Below are 16,325 nucleotides of genomic sequence, written 5' to 3' on the forward strand. Positions count from 1 at the left end.
GATGGAATCTCTAGCTCAAGGTCGTTCCGGTTGGCAAAGATTTGCATATTGGGGTGGGTTTTTGGATCTGACAGTTATTCCGTTTGTGGGAGGCTTTTTTATATTTCAAAAAAACGTGCAATTCATATTCATACGGATGCATTATTATGTAACAAGTCAATTTGTTACCAAAACTATGTTATTTTGCATTTAAGATTTTGAAGAAGTCGAAAATCACTTTATAAAACGTTCAAAAGACATCATAATGCAACGGCCTTTGCTTAGAAGCATATTTGTTTGAATATTCAAACTCGAACGGCGAGCGCATGTTGCTTGCTTGAAAACAAAGAAATCGTGAAATATTTTCTTGCAACCGGAAACCGTTATTCGCCAAAGTAGGCGAACTAGGCGAGAAGCGGATGGTGAAGTGCTTTGTAGTGATGGTCATACAAACCGTTGCATTGTTCAAAATTATTATAAATATTTTTTTCTTATCAAAGGGTCTAGATCAAATTACTCGAAAAGTCCAACAAAATAATACCTTTTTTCATCGAAAACCTTTTCCCAATAATGTTGTTTTAATTTTAATTTTTAAATTTTCCACAAAACCAACTTTGCAACACAACATTTTTCTAATTTTTATATGCATTGTGAATATTAAACAAAATGTTTGGTTTTGTTCGATCCTGTTGCAGTTTTAAATGACCTTGAATTTCACAGCTATCAAAGAGGGAAATATTTTCAGCGATTTGTCTAGAAAATAATTTCATTTTCAAGATCAATTTCTGTTGCAGAATTATTCTAAACCTTAAGTAAATTATACAAATATAGATCGATCAATTAATTAATTGGATTATACAGAGATCATTGTTATAAAATCAGGTATTCCAAGTGAATTTCATATTTTTTATGAAATTTCGTATTATAAAGCATATTTAGACAAACATGTAGTTCTGAGCACCCAAGATAATCTGACCTCTGATGAATCTCCAAACCATTATAAATATTATATAAAAATGTCATGTTGGTTCTGATTTGCTTTCAAGAAATCTTTTTTCCAACCCACAAATTGTATTCACCTCAACAACGAGCTAGAATTGTTACTTGGGAATGTTTCGATCCGGAGCGGAGCCGTTCATTCTCGGAACGCATCCATTCGAAGCCGTCGAGCACCGCTCTCTAAACGCATCATTTTTTCTACCTCGTTCAAACCCGCAAACGGCTTTTTAATGATTGCTTGTACATTGTGTGTTGTTTGTTAATTCATTCCGTTTTTCTGTTGTGAGCGTTACAAAATCTAGCAATTAAGTGCCATTTATCTGTTACGTTGTGTTACGAGTGCCAAGTTAACTGTTGAAGTGAAGAAAACTCAAACGAATTGCGACTGCGTCACCCACCTGCCTGCCAGCTGCTGTGTTTTGGTTGCCCGTTAGGTACGCGTCATCTGTGCTATGTATTGTGCCTGCGGAGGAATTCGCACCCCAGCTACAGTGAATACGTTCTAGTTTAGGTCCGTTTATTTTGCGACGCACGCAGTTTGTGAAAGGTGAACAGTGGCGAACTACGGATCGCAAAGGTCGTCGTAACACATGGAGATTCATACGGAAAGCAGCGGCATCGATTCCTCGCCGGACATGAATTCGAGCGTCGAACTCAACTCATCGCCGCAGCGTTCGTCGACGGTCATGCCACGGAAGCTGACCTTCGGCAACTCGCCGGAGCCGATGCACAACTCGGCGGCCGAGCAGCACCAGCAACAGCAGAACAGAAACCAACCATCCCTGTCGCCGCCGTACAGGAAGGTGCAGGCCCTGCGGCTGTTCGATACGCCAGCCACTCCGAAAACCATCCTGCAAAAGTCTACCAACACAATGTTCCGCAGGCAAGTGTTTGGCCCGGGCACGACCCTCTTCCCGTCGGCATCGTCCGGCGCAGAGCAAGCGGATCTGCTGGCACAACCAATGGACGGAGGGTTGCCGATTTTCGCAACCGACAAACCGAAACCGGTTCCGCTGCATCGACGATACGACGTGGGACTACCGCCGGCCAACGTAAACCCGTTCACGCCACCGGCCATGTTCATGCGAACGAAGAAACGTACCCGGCAGGAGGGCCCCGAAAGCGCAAAGGCAACGCTGGGCCACGGCGGCACTGGCACTGCTAACACGATCCGCAGTCACAACTTCCCGACCATGTTTCCTAGCAACCGGCTCAACAAGTGTCGGCTGCCGTTCAGCGGGCCGCCCACTCCGTTTGCCCCGAAGCAGCCGAACGATTCCACCACCAACCACACGCTCAAGGCGTTCAACATGGTGGAGGACGAGTACGGCGATTTCCGACAGGCCCCGAAACGGCTCGCCCTGCAGGACTCCAACATCTCCCGGTACGAGAAGGAGTTCATCCAGCTGTCGTTGCTCGGTACGGGCGAGTTCGGGCAGGTGTACCAGTGTCTGAACCGGCTGGACGGCTGTATCTACGCGATCAAGAAGAGCATTCGGCCGGTAGCGGGCAGCTCGTTCGAGAAGACGGCCCTTAACGAGGTGTACGCCCATGCCGTGCTCGGCAAGCACGACAACGTCGTCCGCTACTATTCGGCCTGGGCCGAGAACAACCACATGCTGATCCAGAACGAGTACTGCAACGGTGGGAGTCTGCAGACGGTGCTGCAGGAACGCTGTCTGAAGGAGTCGGAACTGCGCACGCTGCTGCTACACATTGCCGAAGGGCTCAAGTACATCCACTCGAACGATCTGGTGCACATGGATCTAAAGGCTGGCAACATTTTCCTCTCGAAGACGCCGCTTCGTTCGGGCACGCCGCTGCACGGTGCTGCCTCTACTGCGGTGCCATTGGACTGTCCGGACGATGGGTTCGAGGACGTGTACGATGATCTGGAGAACGAGTTTCTGGTGACGTACAAGATCGGCGATCTGGGGCACGTAACCTCGATCAACGATCCGCAGGTGGAGGAGGGCGACTGTCGCTATCTGCCGAACGAGATACTGCAGGAAGACTACAGCAACCTGGCGAAGGGTGACATCTTTTCGCTGGGCATTACACTGTACGAGGCGGCGGGCGGTGGTCCACTGCCAAAGAATGGGACCGGCTGGCATCAGCTGCGCAGTGGCCAGTTTCCCGACCTGCCCAACATCGGGAAGGATTTTAACGATCTGATCAAGCAGATGATGCACCCGAATCCGGAGAAGCGTCCCTCGTCTACGACAATTTTCAATCATCCGTAAGTTTGTTCGCGTTGCAGGGTGGGAGGCTTTATCGTTGAAAAAGGGCTAACATGGTATTTTTCTTCTTCAAAAATAGGGTATTATCACCGATAGATTCCAAAACGAAGGCGCAGCTGTGTTTGGAGCTGAGCATGGAGCGGCAGAAGAACGAGGTCCTGATGAGAAAGCTGAAGGAACAGGCGAAGCTGCTGAAATCAATCGAACAGCAATCGCTCACACCAGGTAGGACGCATGAAAACTCATCTCTGAACATCAAATTAAATTGATTAAAAACACATTTAGTCTTCGAAATGTCGGTATAAAATATACAGATCGGTTTGCATCCATCCCTAACGTTCGCCTCCTTATCGTTGTTTCAGTTGCTGCAACTGTCGCCCGTAAGACGCGTTCCGCTGCAACGTCTCTCGAGACGTGCACCTCCGACCGCAAGCTACGTTCCTACTCGCACAAGAAGCGCACCACCAACCTCATCTCCAAACGAAGGGGAATACGAGACAGCAGCAAGACGAAGGACTACTAGCCAGACTAGCGCCACCAGACCAGCTGCTTTGCAAAACGCCTTGAAATTGAATATTACCTAGTTGTGTAACCGTTTGTTTTGTTATCGTGCCTTTCATTCGAACCCGACGGCAGTTGGAAGGCTGTGTGTTCCAGAGACACCACTCACGTTTACTTGTTAAGTACCACCAGCTTCCTCACCTCCTCCAAAATGCTCAAAATGCTGCTTTAGTAGGTTGTAGCAGATCATCTATCCCAAAGCTATTCGCAGGGCGGGCATCATGCCTAAAACAGCATAGCAAACCAATGACCAATGTGTGTGTGTGTGACCAATTTCAATTCATGTGATCCAAACCGTGGCACCAAACCAAAATCAAAGTCATTTAGTATGGTGAGAGCGCGTGATAGAGGACCGATTATCTGTATCCCATGTACACACACCCCCTCCCCCTCTTTCCGTCATACATTTCATCCATTGCGTTTCGCATTCCTTTTCACAGTAAAATTCTCTTTTCTTATTTGTTTACATTTGTAGCTTAATTTATTTTTTCCTTTTTTTTATTTCTTGCTATCTCTTTCGAAAAAAAATTACTTTTTCTTGCTTGCAAAATTTGAACCTTTTCGCTTTTCGTTACATTTAATTCCCATTTCTTTGCTTCTTATTTTGGCATAACTCAATTTGATTTTATCATTTATTTTTCCCCTTACCAATTTAAAAGCTAATATTTTTCGGTCTGTATCGGTGGAATGGGGCAATCGTGTTGCCTGCAGAAAGTGGTACAATTTGTCGAACCGTTAATGTGTAAATTGTTGACGTTTAGCGTTCTATGAAATTCGGACAGGATCGGTAAAGGATGCGCAGAACACTCGCTAGAGTAAGACCCATTTAGCTAGTGCTAGATAATTGAATTTACATCATTCGTGAAGCTAGGGAATCTGCTCGATTGGACGAGTATTCAGACTGTGAAGAGGAAAAAAACGATCGTAAAGGGAATGTAACGTGTTCAGTAGGAGAAAATAAATAGTACCGAGCAGAGATGGAAACCAAATGATGGAAATGAATCCAAAAGCAAACCGCGTAATCCAAAATGCACGAGCTATGTGTACGGCGTTATAAGAACGGTGAAAGTGAACGTGGCAAGTGGCGCGCTGCTTGAACAATGAAAGGAAAAGGATCTAACCGATCCACTGTTACTAAAATTAACTTGTGATCTCGTTGAGTTATTCAAAGTCAACGACGTGATGAAAATGAACGCGAACGCTGAATACAAACAGTGCTGTTGTAGTGCCGTAGCCTTATCAATGCGCAACTAGCGAAACACGCGATCGTGAAGAAGATGCGGTGCGAGAAGAGCGACTAGCGGACTCCCCAAGCCGCTCGAAAGAAGCGAAACGAAAGGCTGTAAACTTGCCGTTGTTGTTATTGAAGAAGAAACACAAACAAATATTGCACAACCAATTTAAATGGATCCGTGTATCCGATCAGCTGCCCCCCAAACATAAGTGCGGCGCAACCTTATTGTGAGTACAGTTTTTAGATATCCTAAGCAAACGAAGTAAGTGATAGATACTACCGCAAGTGTATGTAGACATGTAAGCAAGCTTTATTGTGGAGTAGGGTTGAGGATTACTTTTTCATATATATATCTATATATTTTGATACACATCATATGCACTATCTGAATGAAACTCGGTAGAGTATAAGAGTTTTATGTTTAAAAGAATGATAACAAAACAAACAAGCAAACAAACACAAGCAAGTCATAAGCAACTGTCCCCTGTTTTTGAACCAGGTGGACCAAAACAGAGGTGTGAAACAAACGAAGAGCATGAATTTATAAACTAGGAATATTGGAGAAACTGGGAGAAACAAACATCAACAACAAAGCAGTATAATACTACTGTATCAGCTGAGAGGGATTAAATGCCCATAATAAGAGAGATATAGAGAAGTAAAGGTAAATAGTATATGGAAATGAAAGGAATATTTGTGATTTTACTCAGTAAGCTAAATCGGTCAGTGTCTCCGGTTGAACTGCACGATCCGGTCTTCTTCCCCGGATCGATCCGAGAGCACCAAACATGCCTTCACGAGGTAGAGTGTGCGCACCTTCGGAGCGGTTCGGGAAACAACAGGGATTTAGATGCTCACCCGAGACTCGGACAAACACAGCCACATTCTCAAAACTAGGAGCTAGGATATAGGATTAACAAGATTTAGGGGAAAGATTAATAGATTTACACTCTCACGATGCGCAGCGATATATCTATATAGTCACGAATCGGTATAGTAGCTTCATGTAATGTCCTTCCCACAACGATGACGATAGTGTGCAAAGATCACTGTTAACAACCCGACGGGACATTTGCTCGATCGGGCCATATTATGCCATTCCATTCCAAAGCATCATCATCGTCATCATCCATCCTGTAGAAAACAACGCGCAAACAATGATGATGGTCTCCGTTCCGTGGATTGTGACCCATCTTTCTCAAGTGCCACTAGTTCTTCCTTTCTTTTTGTAGCCGATGGACCTTGACAGCGAAATCAAGCGATGATCTTTCATTCGTCAAATCCCTATCTGACTCCGATACTCATCAACAATCTTTCTTCCTAGGAGCTAGGGTATCATAGTGTTAAGCCTTGCTTATTGTTATGTAGGATCATTAAGAGCGAACACAAAACATGTATACAATTGACAATTGACATTGAATAAAGATTAATAAAGATTGACGCAAAACGAATGCTCCCCGTACGCTGTGTCCTTCGTTGTCCATCCCAAAGACAGTTCAGCAAAGCCTATCGGCAAACTCGTCGATGGCGATATAGTTAGTGCAATCTTCACCAGTGCCACACTCCGGTGCTGGACTACCGTCCTGTTCGTTCGCTTCAAAGGCGGCGGGGAAAAGTATTCTGCAGTACGCCTCGGTTGTTTTCGGCTCCATTGGCTCGCCCATACTCGCCAGCAGCGTGATTAGCCGTACCAGATCTACTTTACCGGATGATGTAGTGGCGCCAATATAAGTTACCGCTGTTCGAACATCTTCAGAAGTTGGTGGACCACCAGCAGCTGTGCGATGGTTGAGGAAAAGCTTCAACACCTCCTCAAAGGTCAAAAAGTACGTACCGGTAAGCTCCATCTCTTTGCAAAGGTTCTGTTCCTGCATTAACATTCAAAATTATCTCCCTTATTTCAGAGCTCAGGATACAATGCCTACCGACTCTTACCTCGTACTCGGACATGTGAAATCCAATGCTACGCAAATAGTTCGGCACATCCTGCACATTCATAGCGTCTCTGAGCTGAGAAAGAAGGTACATGCTAACAAAAAGCAGGCAACTTTCAAACAACACGAATCGACTTACTGTAAGCTCCGCATCGCCATCGCTATTCTTCGGTGAGATTTGGTTGTAGAAAAATAGGCTCAAAATCTCGCGCACATAGCAACCTCTCTTTCCACCCGGAAGAAGCGTACAGAAAGGATCTAGGCCCGTTCCAGCATGCTTTAAATTATCAAACAGTGGACTAGAAAGATGGAAAGTAGGAGTGCTTGCTACAGAAACGTACTTCCTTGACGGATCACACGGTTTGTTTTGTCGAACCTAGTGTTAATCTTCCACATGCTAACCGCGTGATCGCCTTCCCCGAAAGTGAAGGCACATCCTACCGACCAAGCAACTTGCAGTCCTTTCAACCGTTTTGGATGTCCTCGAACTGCCAGATATTTGAACGGATTTCCGTCGATCGGAAGGTGGTGTACGTAGATGTTATTGTTTGTAATGAACAGGAAGTAATCTTCACCAGGAAGTTGCTAGAATTAGAACAACAGTATTATTCAAATGGTGCACCATACTCTGCATTTGATGCCATCTTTACCCTGAGACAGCGTGCTGGACCATCGTGAAAGGGTGCCAAAAAGGTGTGCAATATCTCGAAGGATCTGCCATGGAACATCTTGAACTTTAGTTGATCATTTGCAACCAGAATCTGATTACCACCGGGTAAAACGAGAAGTGCCGTCGGAAAGGCGGACTGTTCGATCCTTCTCCTTTTGACGATGGAAACAGCTTCGAGTTGTAACATCTCATCGGTGTTTATGGTGTACTGTACCATGTACTATTATATTGACAGGAACGAAGATGCGAGTAGAGTTGATGTTGGGTAAAAGAAGCTTTCTAGAATTTGTACATACCCGATCCTCACCGATGGACACAAAATCAGTGGCACTAAGGAACGCCAGATCTACCAGCCTATGACTAGCGCAGTTTCCCATCACTTGCCAATCGTCCTTTTCGCGATGCAGAAGTGTGATTGTATTGCTTTCGTCCTTAAGAGGAAAGGACAGATGTATGTATAGTTCAAACATTCCGATGCATAGGAGAAACTCTTACCACACAAACCAAATGTTTGCTGTCTAGAGAAAACAACACCAAACGGATCTTCTCACTGGTAAACTGCAGCGGACTGCTGCCGGCAAGTATCATCAGATTAGGTTCCACCATCCAAAGGAACCCATTTTCAGCACCACCGGCCAAAAATGTTCCTGGCAGGAAGCAGAAAAATAAATAGTTACATTCATTGCGCACACTTCTTCACGCTACCTGCTTACCACAGGGAGAATAGGCAAGGGTGGTGATTCTGCCTCGACGAGTCCGCTGGATCGGTACATCGAGCGCTAATCTCATCGATTTCGTTTTTAAATCATACACAACGAACCGTCCATTGCCGTCGCAAGTGCAGAGTTCGGATCTGAGAAATGCAACGGACAGCTTGTGAGGGGTTCTATAATTCCAAGAGATAGCCATACCTTGCCGAATGGACATCGAAGGCTGTAATGATACTGGGTGACTGTAGAAACAGCTCCTGTATTTTGTTGTACACTATGTCGATGTCGTAGATTTTGCCCGACTTGGTTGCCGACACAAACCCGCGTACAATTACCGGCCGTGCATCAAACGAAACATCCTTCGGTGCGATATCCTCGATGTTCACTACCACCTTCTTTTCGGTTGATTCTTTGAAAAATTGTTAAGCGATTAAGCAGTTACCTTCCAGATGCCTTTCAGCTGTTACCTTCTTTCGGCGTTTGATCATCTCCTTCGATCGGTTCAGCCGGTTGTTTCCATCGGCGTGTTTCCACCAGCTCAAACGAAAGTGTCCTTATCGGTTCCAGATCTTCCTGCTTAAACCAGTACAATATCTTCATAGAGTTGTCGTAGAAGCGAATCTCGCCATCATCATCTCCGGTAACGATCTTCTCGTCACACGATCGCACCACATTGATCGAAGCGTACTTCAGGTGCAGATACTTGAGGAATTCCTTCCGCTGTACGCCCCCTTCCTGTGCGTCGGAAAACTTCCGATCGTTGCTCCACAGCACAGCCATACCTGCCCCGGTCACCGATACTGCCCGATCCGTACGCTCCACAAACACGGTATCGTTGTAGTCCTGAAAGCCGTGCCGTTTCGGGACTTGGATGGACAGCTTCTGTTCCTTGCAATCCCACGCACCGAACACGACTCCGCTGTCCAGTGTTACGACAAACTGGTTGCGACGTCCACGGTCCGGACAGAAATGGATGGCCTTGATGCGTCCCAAACGAGTGGGAAGCGTGATAGAATCTACAAAACATTACAACAGTTCATTCTTACGGGTTGCCCGGGATTACAAAGCAATTCCTACCATCAGGGAAATCATTTCCAACCGTCCAGGACCATAGCTTCAGCTGACTACCCTGCTCATTGGGTATTCCACCCCCTGCCAGCAGGTATTTTCCATCACAGCTCAGTGAAACTGCTCCAATGTCACCATTTGCTTTGAAAGGCTCAAAAATGGTCCTGATCGCAATCGGATGATGATGACTTTCTCCTCCGCCAGCTTGCCTATCCCACATGTTGATGCAGTAGGAACAGTCGGAACTAACCACAAAGCGCCCGCTTTCGTCACATCCAATCATATTGACAACATTTTTCTATAATTGTATATGGAATTGGTGAACAGATATTCCAAAATGTTCCTCCAGAACAAGAACTCACATGCCCAATCACTGGCGTTATCTTCTCTCGTTCCCCGTCATAGCAGTAGAAGAGGAGCGCATTCCCCGATGCCAGCACAAGCTCCTTTCGGTCACGGGACGTACTGACGTTCAGCAGCGACACCCGTGGATTGAATCCAGACACCCAGGATAGGTGCTGCAAATACACGAGAACATGGGATTGTATCTGTTTTAGGCACTAAATAATGAACTTGTTGTGGATGATAGGCAACCCCTGTTCTCACCGCGACAGTCGTCCTGTCGATGGTGGAGTCCCAGGGAGGATGCCAGTGTGCGCACGCACACTCCGGCGCATCCATAAGCACCGCACGATTAGAGTGTGTGGAACAGCCGATAGAGCAGGAGCTCTCGGCAGGGCACGCGGCCTGTTTTACTGTGATTGTATATTGTTTTATCTGTAAATATAAAACGTTCTGTTTGTGCCGTGTAATACTTCGATACCGTCTTTATGAGATATTTGCTCGGACACAACAGTGGCGACGAGGATGGGATCCTCCTTGCGTAGGGGGGGATCCTACAACGTACCGACGCAGCACGGAGGCCACCATTGCGGTTCCACCATTGCGCAACCGCCATCGCGCAGGATGGGCTCGCTCGAGCTTGCGCGTAGCCCCAGGATCCTCACTCCGCTGCAGCACTATACCGGACAAAGCGAGGGAACATTCCGCTTTGGACCGTCGTCACACGGCATCACCGCCGCCCGCTGCAGCGTCATCGGACACGCTGGTGCAGTATTGTCGTGCGCGGCATCAGGGCCGCCCTTGCTGCACCAGCATCATCGTCGAGCCCGGTGAGCAGGCACAGTGCTGAGGCATATCGGCTGCCCCCTGTCCATCTTCATCGCCGGCGCTCCAGCTGCACAGGTGCATCTCGACGGCGGCACCACTGTCGCCCCTGTGCAGCAACATCGTATGTGTCCCGGGTCACAGTCGTCGTGCGCGGCATCACGGTCGCCCCCTGTGTACCCTCATCATCATCGTCAACGTCATCATCATCCTGCGCGCCCTGCACAGCAGTTCACCGGCAGCGACATCACGGTCGCCCCTGTGCAGCGGTTCCGGCTGAGCGGTCCAAGCGCGCGCGGCACCACGGCCGCCCCCTGCTCAGCCGCACATCGACGCCCCAACGGCAGCAGCATCCGGAGAGCTGCCTCATCAGCATCATCGGCGTCCGGTGCAACGTCCTACGGCAACAGCATCATGCTGCAGTTGCACCAACAACAACAACAACAACAACACCACAGCGGCTGCAACGGAACGAGCGAGCGCAGCACATCGGCTGCCCCCTGTTGCAGCCCGTAACGCTCATCCCGTTCGAGCGTTAGGCACGGAGGCCGGTCAGCACTCTCCCCCGTTTTACACAGCGTCACTTGAGCCGTACGCTTGCCACGCCGGTTTTAATTACATTAAAACCGCTGCGTTGGCTTAAGCCGTACCGGCTTAATTAAAACGGGGAGATGTTGTGGACAGACCGCTGCCTCATCCTGAGGGCTCACTGTTGACAGCAGGGCTGTCATCCTGTGACGTCCTCAGTGAGGATCGCGGCGCGAGAAGGACCAGCCGTCTTCTCCCCGCATTGCGTGTTATTGTGTGGTATTATTTATTATTGTAAACAGTTGAACATATACCAAAGATAGTGAATAAATACATATTCTGTTTGTGCCGTACACCACCGTCTTCATGTTTGTTTTGTGCGGACACAACAGTGGCCGCCCCTACGCAAGGAGGATCCCATCCTCGTCGCCACTGTTGTGTCCGCACAAAACAAACATGAAGACGGTGGTGTACGGCACAAACAGAATATGTATTTATTCACTATCTTTGGTATATGTTCAACTGTTTACAATAATAAATAATACCACACAATAACACGCAATGCGGGGAGAAGACGGCTGGTCCTTCTCGCGCCGCGATCCTCACTGAGGACGTCACCGGATGACAGCCCTGCTGTCAACAGTGAGCCCTCAGGATGAGGCAGCGGTCTGTCCACAACAGAACTCAAGTGCTCTTACCAACGGATGACATCGATGATGAATATGCTCGTCATGCTGTACATCTTCCACGGGATTATATTCCACGAGCTCACTCATTTGTATTTAGATTTGTATTTATTTTTCCTGCGGGTTAAATTTTGTTACTCGAAAGAAGGGACTGTATAAACAGGGACGCTACCCTAGGTCTGGTTGCTATGATGAATGTACGCGACTGTATTAGCCGTTGGCAAGGTAACATGGTGCGCGTGTGTTGCAGGCTGTAGACGTGGTCCTAGCGAAAAATCGTAAAATGATTCTCCAATTTAAGGACTTTCAAAATTTGAATTGCAAATCCGGTTACGACCATGACATAACGATCAAATTCAAAAACGGCATCCTATCCCACACGATCAACGCGCTGAAACATTTCAAATATTCATTCTCCTTTCTGTTCCGCCTGTACGGTCACGGTCCATCAGCGCGTTCGAACGCTGACCTCTCTCTCTCTCTCTCTCTCTCTCTCTCTCTCTCTCTCTCTTTCTCACCTTCTGCTTCGAATACGATATTCGCAACCGATTCGGGTAATCAATTTCCGGTCAGTGACTTCCCCGAGCCGCGACATCGAGCGTTTGTCCAGCTGTTTCGCGCGACCCTGAAGAAGTGTAAAACCCTCGCGACGGTGTTTCGTAACGAACGTAACCACCACCACCGGCATACAGCTAGCCCCTACACGTCCATCACCTTGTACCGTCGTCATCTATGGGGTGGCTGGATTGGCTGGAATGACACTGTCGGGCAAAGGCCTCAGCGGCTCAACACTTTTCTTCAGGCTTGACGATCCTTTTTTGCTTTTCCCTCCCCTCCGGTAGGTCTGCGTTTTAACATTGACTGTGCTGAATGCATGATCTCTTTCTCCATCTCGACTGGCAATGACCTGGCCCAAAGGCACATCAACACCTCTGCCAATTAGCATATGCCCGGATCGGGTGAACGATGGGAGGGACCGTGCATGTGGAAAGACGCCGCAAAGGTTATATAATTTTCGGTTGCTGGACAAACACTAATCGAAATCAATTTGATTCGTGAAGCAAGTCCAGTAATGTGTCTCAATTTTGCATCGATTTGAAGCACTCCAATAATTGTTACTAACCGCTGAAACTTCCCGGACCGTCCGCTCATCCAAGTCGGCCGTACTTGTCATTTGCAATTGGTATTGGCGTCTGGGTTGAAATAGCGCCCAAGCACACCGGATGGAAAAGGTTACGCTAGTCTGCAAAAACAAAAAAAAACCGTTGCACAACGAATTTGTCGCCTCGTGAAAAGCCTCGCCCCATGGCTATGGGAAAAAGTGGGAAAAAGAGAACCGCACCGTACATTAGACGGTCGCGGCTCGAAAAGTTTTCCACTCACCTGGCACAGTAACGTGACGAGCGCGCGCTGACGTAGGCTTGCAGACCAGGCCGGGAAGTTCAAACCCCACCGCCACCAAACGGCACAATCGCAGGTCTGCTTTTCGTAATGTCCCAACTGGAGCAGGGGAAGGGGGGAGGGACTTCCTCTTCGCAACGCAGGAACATGTGCCACTCGGCAAGGAACGTGACACCAGCAAGCAAGCGGACGTCCTCTTTCGCATAGGCTGGTAGGTGTAGCGCACAGGTGCCAGTTGGGTGGAGTTTTGTTTTACTTCAATTTTCACCAAGCGAAACACTTTTTCACCAAACGCGTCAGTAGGGAGGTTCACTTGTGGGATTTCCTGCGGCGGATAATCATACTCGTTAATGGGGCTGATGATTGCTGGAAATAGGTGAGGCGCAACAGTGCACGGGTTTGCAATTCGTTTGACAGTTCCATATTCGCCCCAAAATGCTCCCCAAGTGTCAAGCCTCAACGGCGTTCAACGGCGTGCAATGATCGAAGATATCCATGAAGTGTGATGGTGCGAACGCCTTCTTGAAGTGAAAAGTCCGAAAAAAGGTCGTGCTGCCGTGCGATGTCTTTCAAAGGACATCGCTGCTCTCTGCCGGGAGTGCTACGGCTGGGTGATTCCGTGACCCATCTACCTCCCATCCTTCCCGGCACCACCTTAGCCGGCCGGCTACTTCGCCACCTGCGCACCCTGCTGCTCATCTCGCCGGATCATCCCGAAACGCGCATCTACTATCGCAGCCGGACGAAAATTGCGGCCGAAAATGAGCGACTCGTGCGCGAACTGCCGCCCTTCATTGTGCACCCGTTCAGCAGCTTCCGCAAGTGCTGGGAGATGGTCATGTACTTCGTACTGACGCTGCATCTCGTCACACTTGCCTTTGCGTTTGCGTTCGCGCCGCACCTTTCCTACGGCGTCCTCAGCGGAATTCAGCTCTTTGACTGCGTGCTGTGTGCGATGTTGGGGATGGAGTTTGCCCTGAAGCTGATCACCGGATACGTTAGCCAGGGTGAGGTGGTGCTGGAACCGTCCCGAATCGTACGCTATCGAATGCGCTGGTGGAACGTGGTCAACCGGATGTTGCTGTTCGTACCGTACGTACTACTGCTGGATGAGCTGGTGCGTGCCTTCTACCAGGATGCGGTCACGATCTACCTTTGCCTGGTGATCTACCTGTACCTGCTGTGCGTTTGGCGCTTCCGGTCGATCAACTGGTACTTTGCAATCGTCGCACGCAGCCTGTTTGGGCTTTCGGAAAAGCAGATCCGGTTGCTGGAGCCCATCATGGACACGCTGTACGTGCTGCACTGGACCGCCTGTCTGCTGTACATTGTGCCACTGCTGACCCTGTCCCTGCTGGGGGATAATGGGTTCGAGGCCAACTTCCTGGTCGATGTGCTGTGGAGTCACGATCAGCAGCGCGATGCCTACCACTACCCGATCACGCACCGAAACCGGCTGCCACCGCTCAGCGACCCTAGAGCATACCTCCAGCAGCACCTGCCGAAGATGTCCATCTGTGCCGAGTTCATGGCGGCACTGTTGGACGATGTGGAGCACAACGTGTCCGTCACCTATCGCTATCTGCGTGCGCTGATGATCACGTTCAAGATCAGTGTGCAGGGTGGACACTCCCTGTCCGTCTCCCGGCACTTCCTGCACGAGTGGACCCAATCGCTGCTCCTGCTCGGTGGCTGGATCTGGTCCACCTACATCCTGCTGCTCCTGATCCGCACCATCATCACGGCGGACGCAAGCGAAACCCAGTACGACGAGATACTGAACGAGATCGATGCCTTCTGCGGGAGGATGCGGCTGAGTGAGTCGCTGCGCCGGAAGATGAGTCGCCACTTTGCCTGCCACTACCGGATGCACTACTTTGACGTGCGGCCCATTCGAATGCAAGCGTCGGACAACTTGCGGCGCACGGTGCTGATGGAGATTGCGTTCGAGCCGTTCCTAACGCGGTCGGACGTGTTCCACGATCTGCCGGCGTACGTGCTGCAGGACATTGCCGATCAGCTGCGGTTTGAGCTGTACCTGGAGAATGATACGATACTGGCGGCGGGCAGTGCGGCTAATACGATGTTCTTTCTGGCGATGGGTACGGCCGCCGTCTACACGCAGGACGGTGTGGAGCTGGGCCATCTGATCGATGGGGCCAACTTCGGTGCGATCGCCCTGTTCCGGACTGATGCACAGCGGACGGTCAGTGTGGTGGCGCTGGAGGTGTGCGAGGTGTATCGGTTGGAGCGGGCCAGCTTTCAGAAGCTGATGAGACCACACAGCTACCTGCTGGGGCTGGTTGTGAAGCAGGCCGAGAAGCGAATTCAGGACCGGAGCGTCTCGCTGCAAGAGTTTCCCGACGAGCAGTACTACGATACGTTCTTTTATTAAGTGACTGGTGGCATCTTCAGGAGTTGGAGCTACAAGTGGTTCACCATTAATATCAATAAATGAGTGTGTTCATTAAGGACCGGCAGCTGGAGCAAGAGGAACAAATCAATTAATATTAATTTTCAGCAAAAAATAGATCCTTCCTCTACTTCAACTTCACTCCGATCGATAGCCATTATTAATTTATTTAATTCTTTCATCCACTTTTACGCTTCTCTAATCCCGAGCCCGCTCAGAAACCCATCAATCCGGCCTGCTAATCTTACGCAACCGCCTGAGCCCTCCCCTCCAACATTCACACGCTCTCGTAAAACTGGACCGAAACCGTACAAGCGAGCACCGGACGCTCCCAGCACATAAGCCAATCGAAGCAGAAAGCGCCCGATCGTATTTCCGCGTTCGGTTCGGCCGAACAACCTGACCAACAGGGGTGCGCCGATGGAAGCCAACGACCGTTGATGGGATGCGTCCTTCGAAACCGGCCGGCGCAGCAACGTTCCGTGTATCCTTGACCGAGGCCGTCACCAGTCAGTGAGTCGGTCGAGCGCTGAAAGAGAGGGAATGATGAACAACTGGTCGAACAAATCGACTCCATTAAGTCATCCTTGCCACATGTTGCCGCTTGGTGTGTGTGTGTGTGTGTGTAAGTGCTAATTAACAATTCCATATCGTTTTGACGGGGGGGAGCGGATGAGAAGACGTCCAAACGGTTTTCCAAACCTCCACACCAAGCCATGTTTAACGAATTTGTCC

General features: G+C 49.0%; 3 protein-coding genes across 4 annotated transcripts; 2 read left to right on the forward strand and 1 right to left on the reverse strand.

The window, feature by feature from the left end:
• Nucleotides 1-1,175: 1,175 nt before the first annotated feature.
• Nucleotides 1,176-6,464, forward strand: LOC121596283 (wee1-like protein kinase). 2 transcript variants are annotated; one of them, XM_041921085.1, is made up of 4 exons: nucleotides 1,176-1,412; nucleotides 1,490-3,217; nucleotides 3,298-3,443; nucleotides 3,581-6,464. In XM_041921085.1, the coding sequence occupies exons 2-4, from the start codon at nucleotides 1,569-1,571 to the stop codon at nucleotides 3,739-3,741; spliced, it is 1,956 nt and encodes a 651-aa protein (XP_041777019.1). In that variant the 5' UTR covers nucleotides 1,176-1,412; nucleotides 1,490-1,568; the 3' UTR covers nucleotides 3,742-6,464. The 2 variants fall into 2 exon arrangements, with proteins under 2 accessions (XP_041777019.1, XP_041777018.1); XM_041921084.1 differs by having other exon boundaries at nucleotides 1,176-3,217.
• On the reverse strand, nucleotides 6,400-13,614 carry LOC121596282 (cilia- and flagella-associated protein 251-like). Its single transcript, XM_041921083.1, has 14 exons — nucleotides 13,160-13,614; nucleotides 11,789-13,019; nucleotides 9,758-9,913; nucleotides 9,405-9,693; nucleotides 8,795-9,343; nucleotides 8,529-8,736; nucleotides 8,331-8,470; nucleotides 8,113-8,264; nucleotides 7,914-8,048; nucleotides 7,598-7,837; nucleotides 7,324-7,532; nucleotides 7,087-7,246; nucleotides 6,949-7,023; nucleotides 6,400-6,881 (listed from the first exon to the last, which is right to left on the reverse strand). Exons 2-14 carry the CDS (start codon nucleotides 11,864-11,866, stop codon nucleotides 6,510-6,512), a joined length of 2,763 nt encoding a protein of 920 aa, XP_041777017.1. The 5' UTR covers nucleotides 11,867-13,019; nucleotides 13,160-13,614; the 3' UTR covers nucleotides 6,400-6,509.
• A 40-nt stretch (nucleotides 13,615-13,654) lies between these two features.
• On the forward strand, nucleotides 13,655-15,731 carry LOC121596285 (potassium/sodium hyperpolarization-activated cyclic nucleotide-gated channel 1-like). Its single transcript, XM_041921086.1, has one exon. It carries the CDS (start codon nucleotides 13,740-13,742, stop codon nucleotides 15,570-15,572), a length of 1,833 nt encoding a protein of 610 aa, XP_041777020.1. The 5' UTR covers nucleotides 13,655-13,739; the 3' UTR covers nucleotides 15,573-15,731.
• The last annotated feature ends 594 nt before the right edge of the window (nucleotides 15,732-16,325 follow it).

The sequence above is a fragment of the Anopheles merus genome, chromosome 3R (genome assembly GCF_017562075.2).
Source record: "Anopheles merus strain MAF chromosome 3R, AmerM5.1, whole genome shotgun sequence".
NCBI classification, from domain to species: domain Eukaryota; kingdom Metazoa; phylum Arthropoda; class Insecta; order Diptera; family Culicidae; genus Anopheles; species Anopheles merus.

Excerpts from the sequence above, each read along its gene's own strand:
- LOC121596283 (XM_041921084.1), top strand. The coding sequence starts at position 1,569 with ATGGAGATTCATACGGAAAGCAGCGGCATCGATTCCTCGCCGGACATG. Across the intron at positions 3,218-3,297 it reads ACGACAATTTTCAATCATCC|GGTATTATCACCGATAGATT; the intron begins GTAAGTTTGTTC and ends CTTCAAAAATAG. Across the intron at positions 3,444-3,580 it reads ACAGCAATCGCTCACACCAG|TTGCTGCAACTGTCGCCCGT; the intron begins GTAGGACGCATG and ends TCGTTGTTTCAG.
- LOC121596282 (XM_041921083.1), bottom strand. The coding sequence starts at position 11,866 with ATGAGTGAGCTCGTGGAATATAATCCCGTGGAAGATGTACAGCATGAC. Across the intron at positions 9,694-9,757 it reads TAACGCCAGTGATTGGGCAT|AAAAATGTTGTCAATATGAT; the intron begins GTGAGTTCTTGT and ends ATACAATTATAG. Across the intron at positions 8,471-8,528 it reads TTCGATGTCCATTCGGCAAG|ATCCGAACTCTGCACTTGCG; the intron begins GTATGGCTATCT and ends TGCATTTCTCAG.
- LOC121596285 (XM_041921086.1), top strand. The coding sequence starts at position 13,740 with ATGTCTTTCAAAGGACATCGCTGCTCTCTGCCGGGAGTGCTACGGCTG.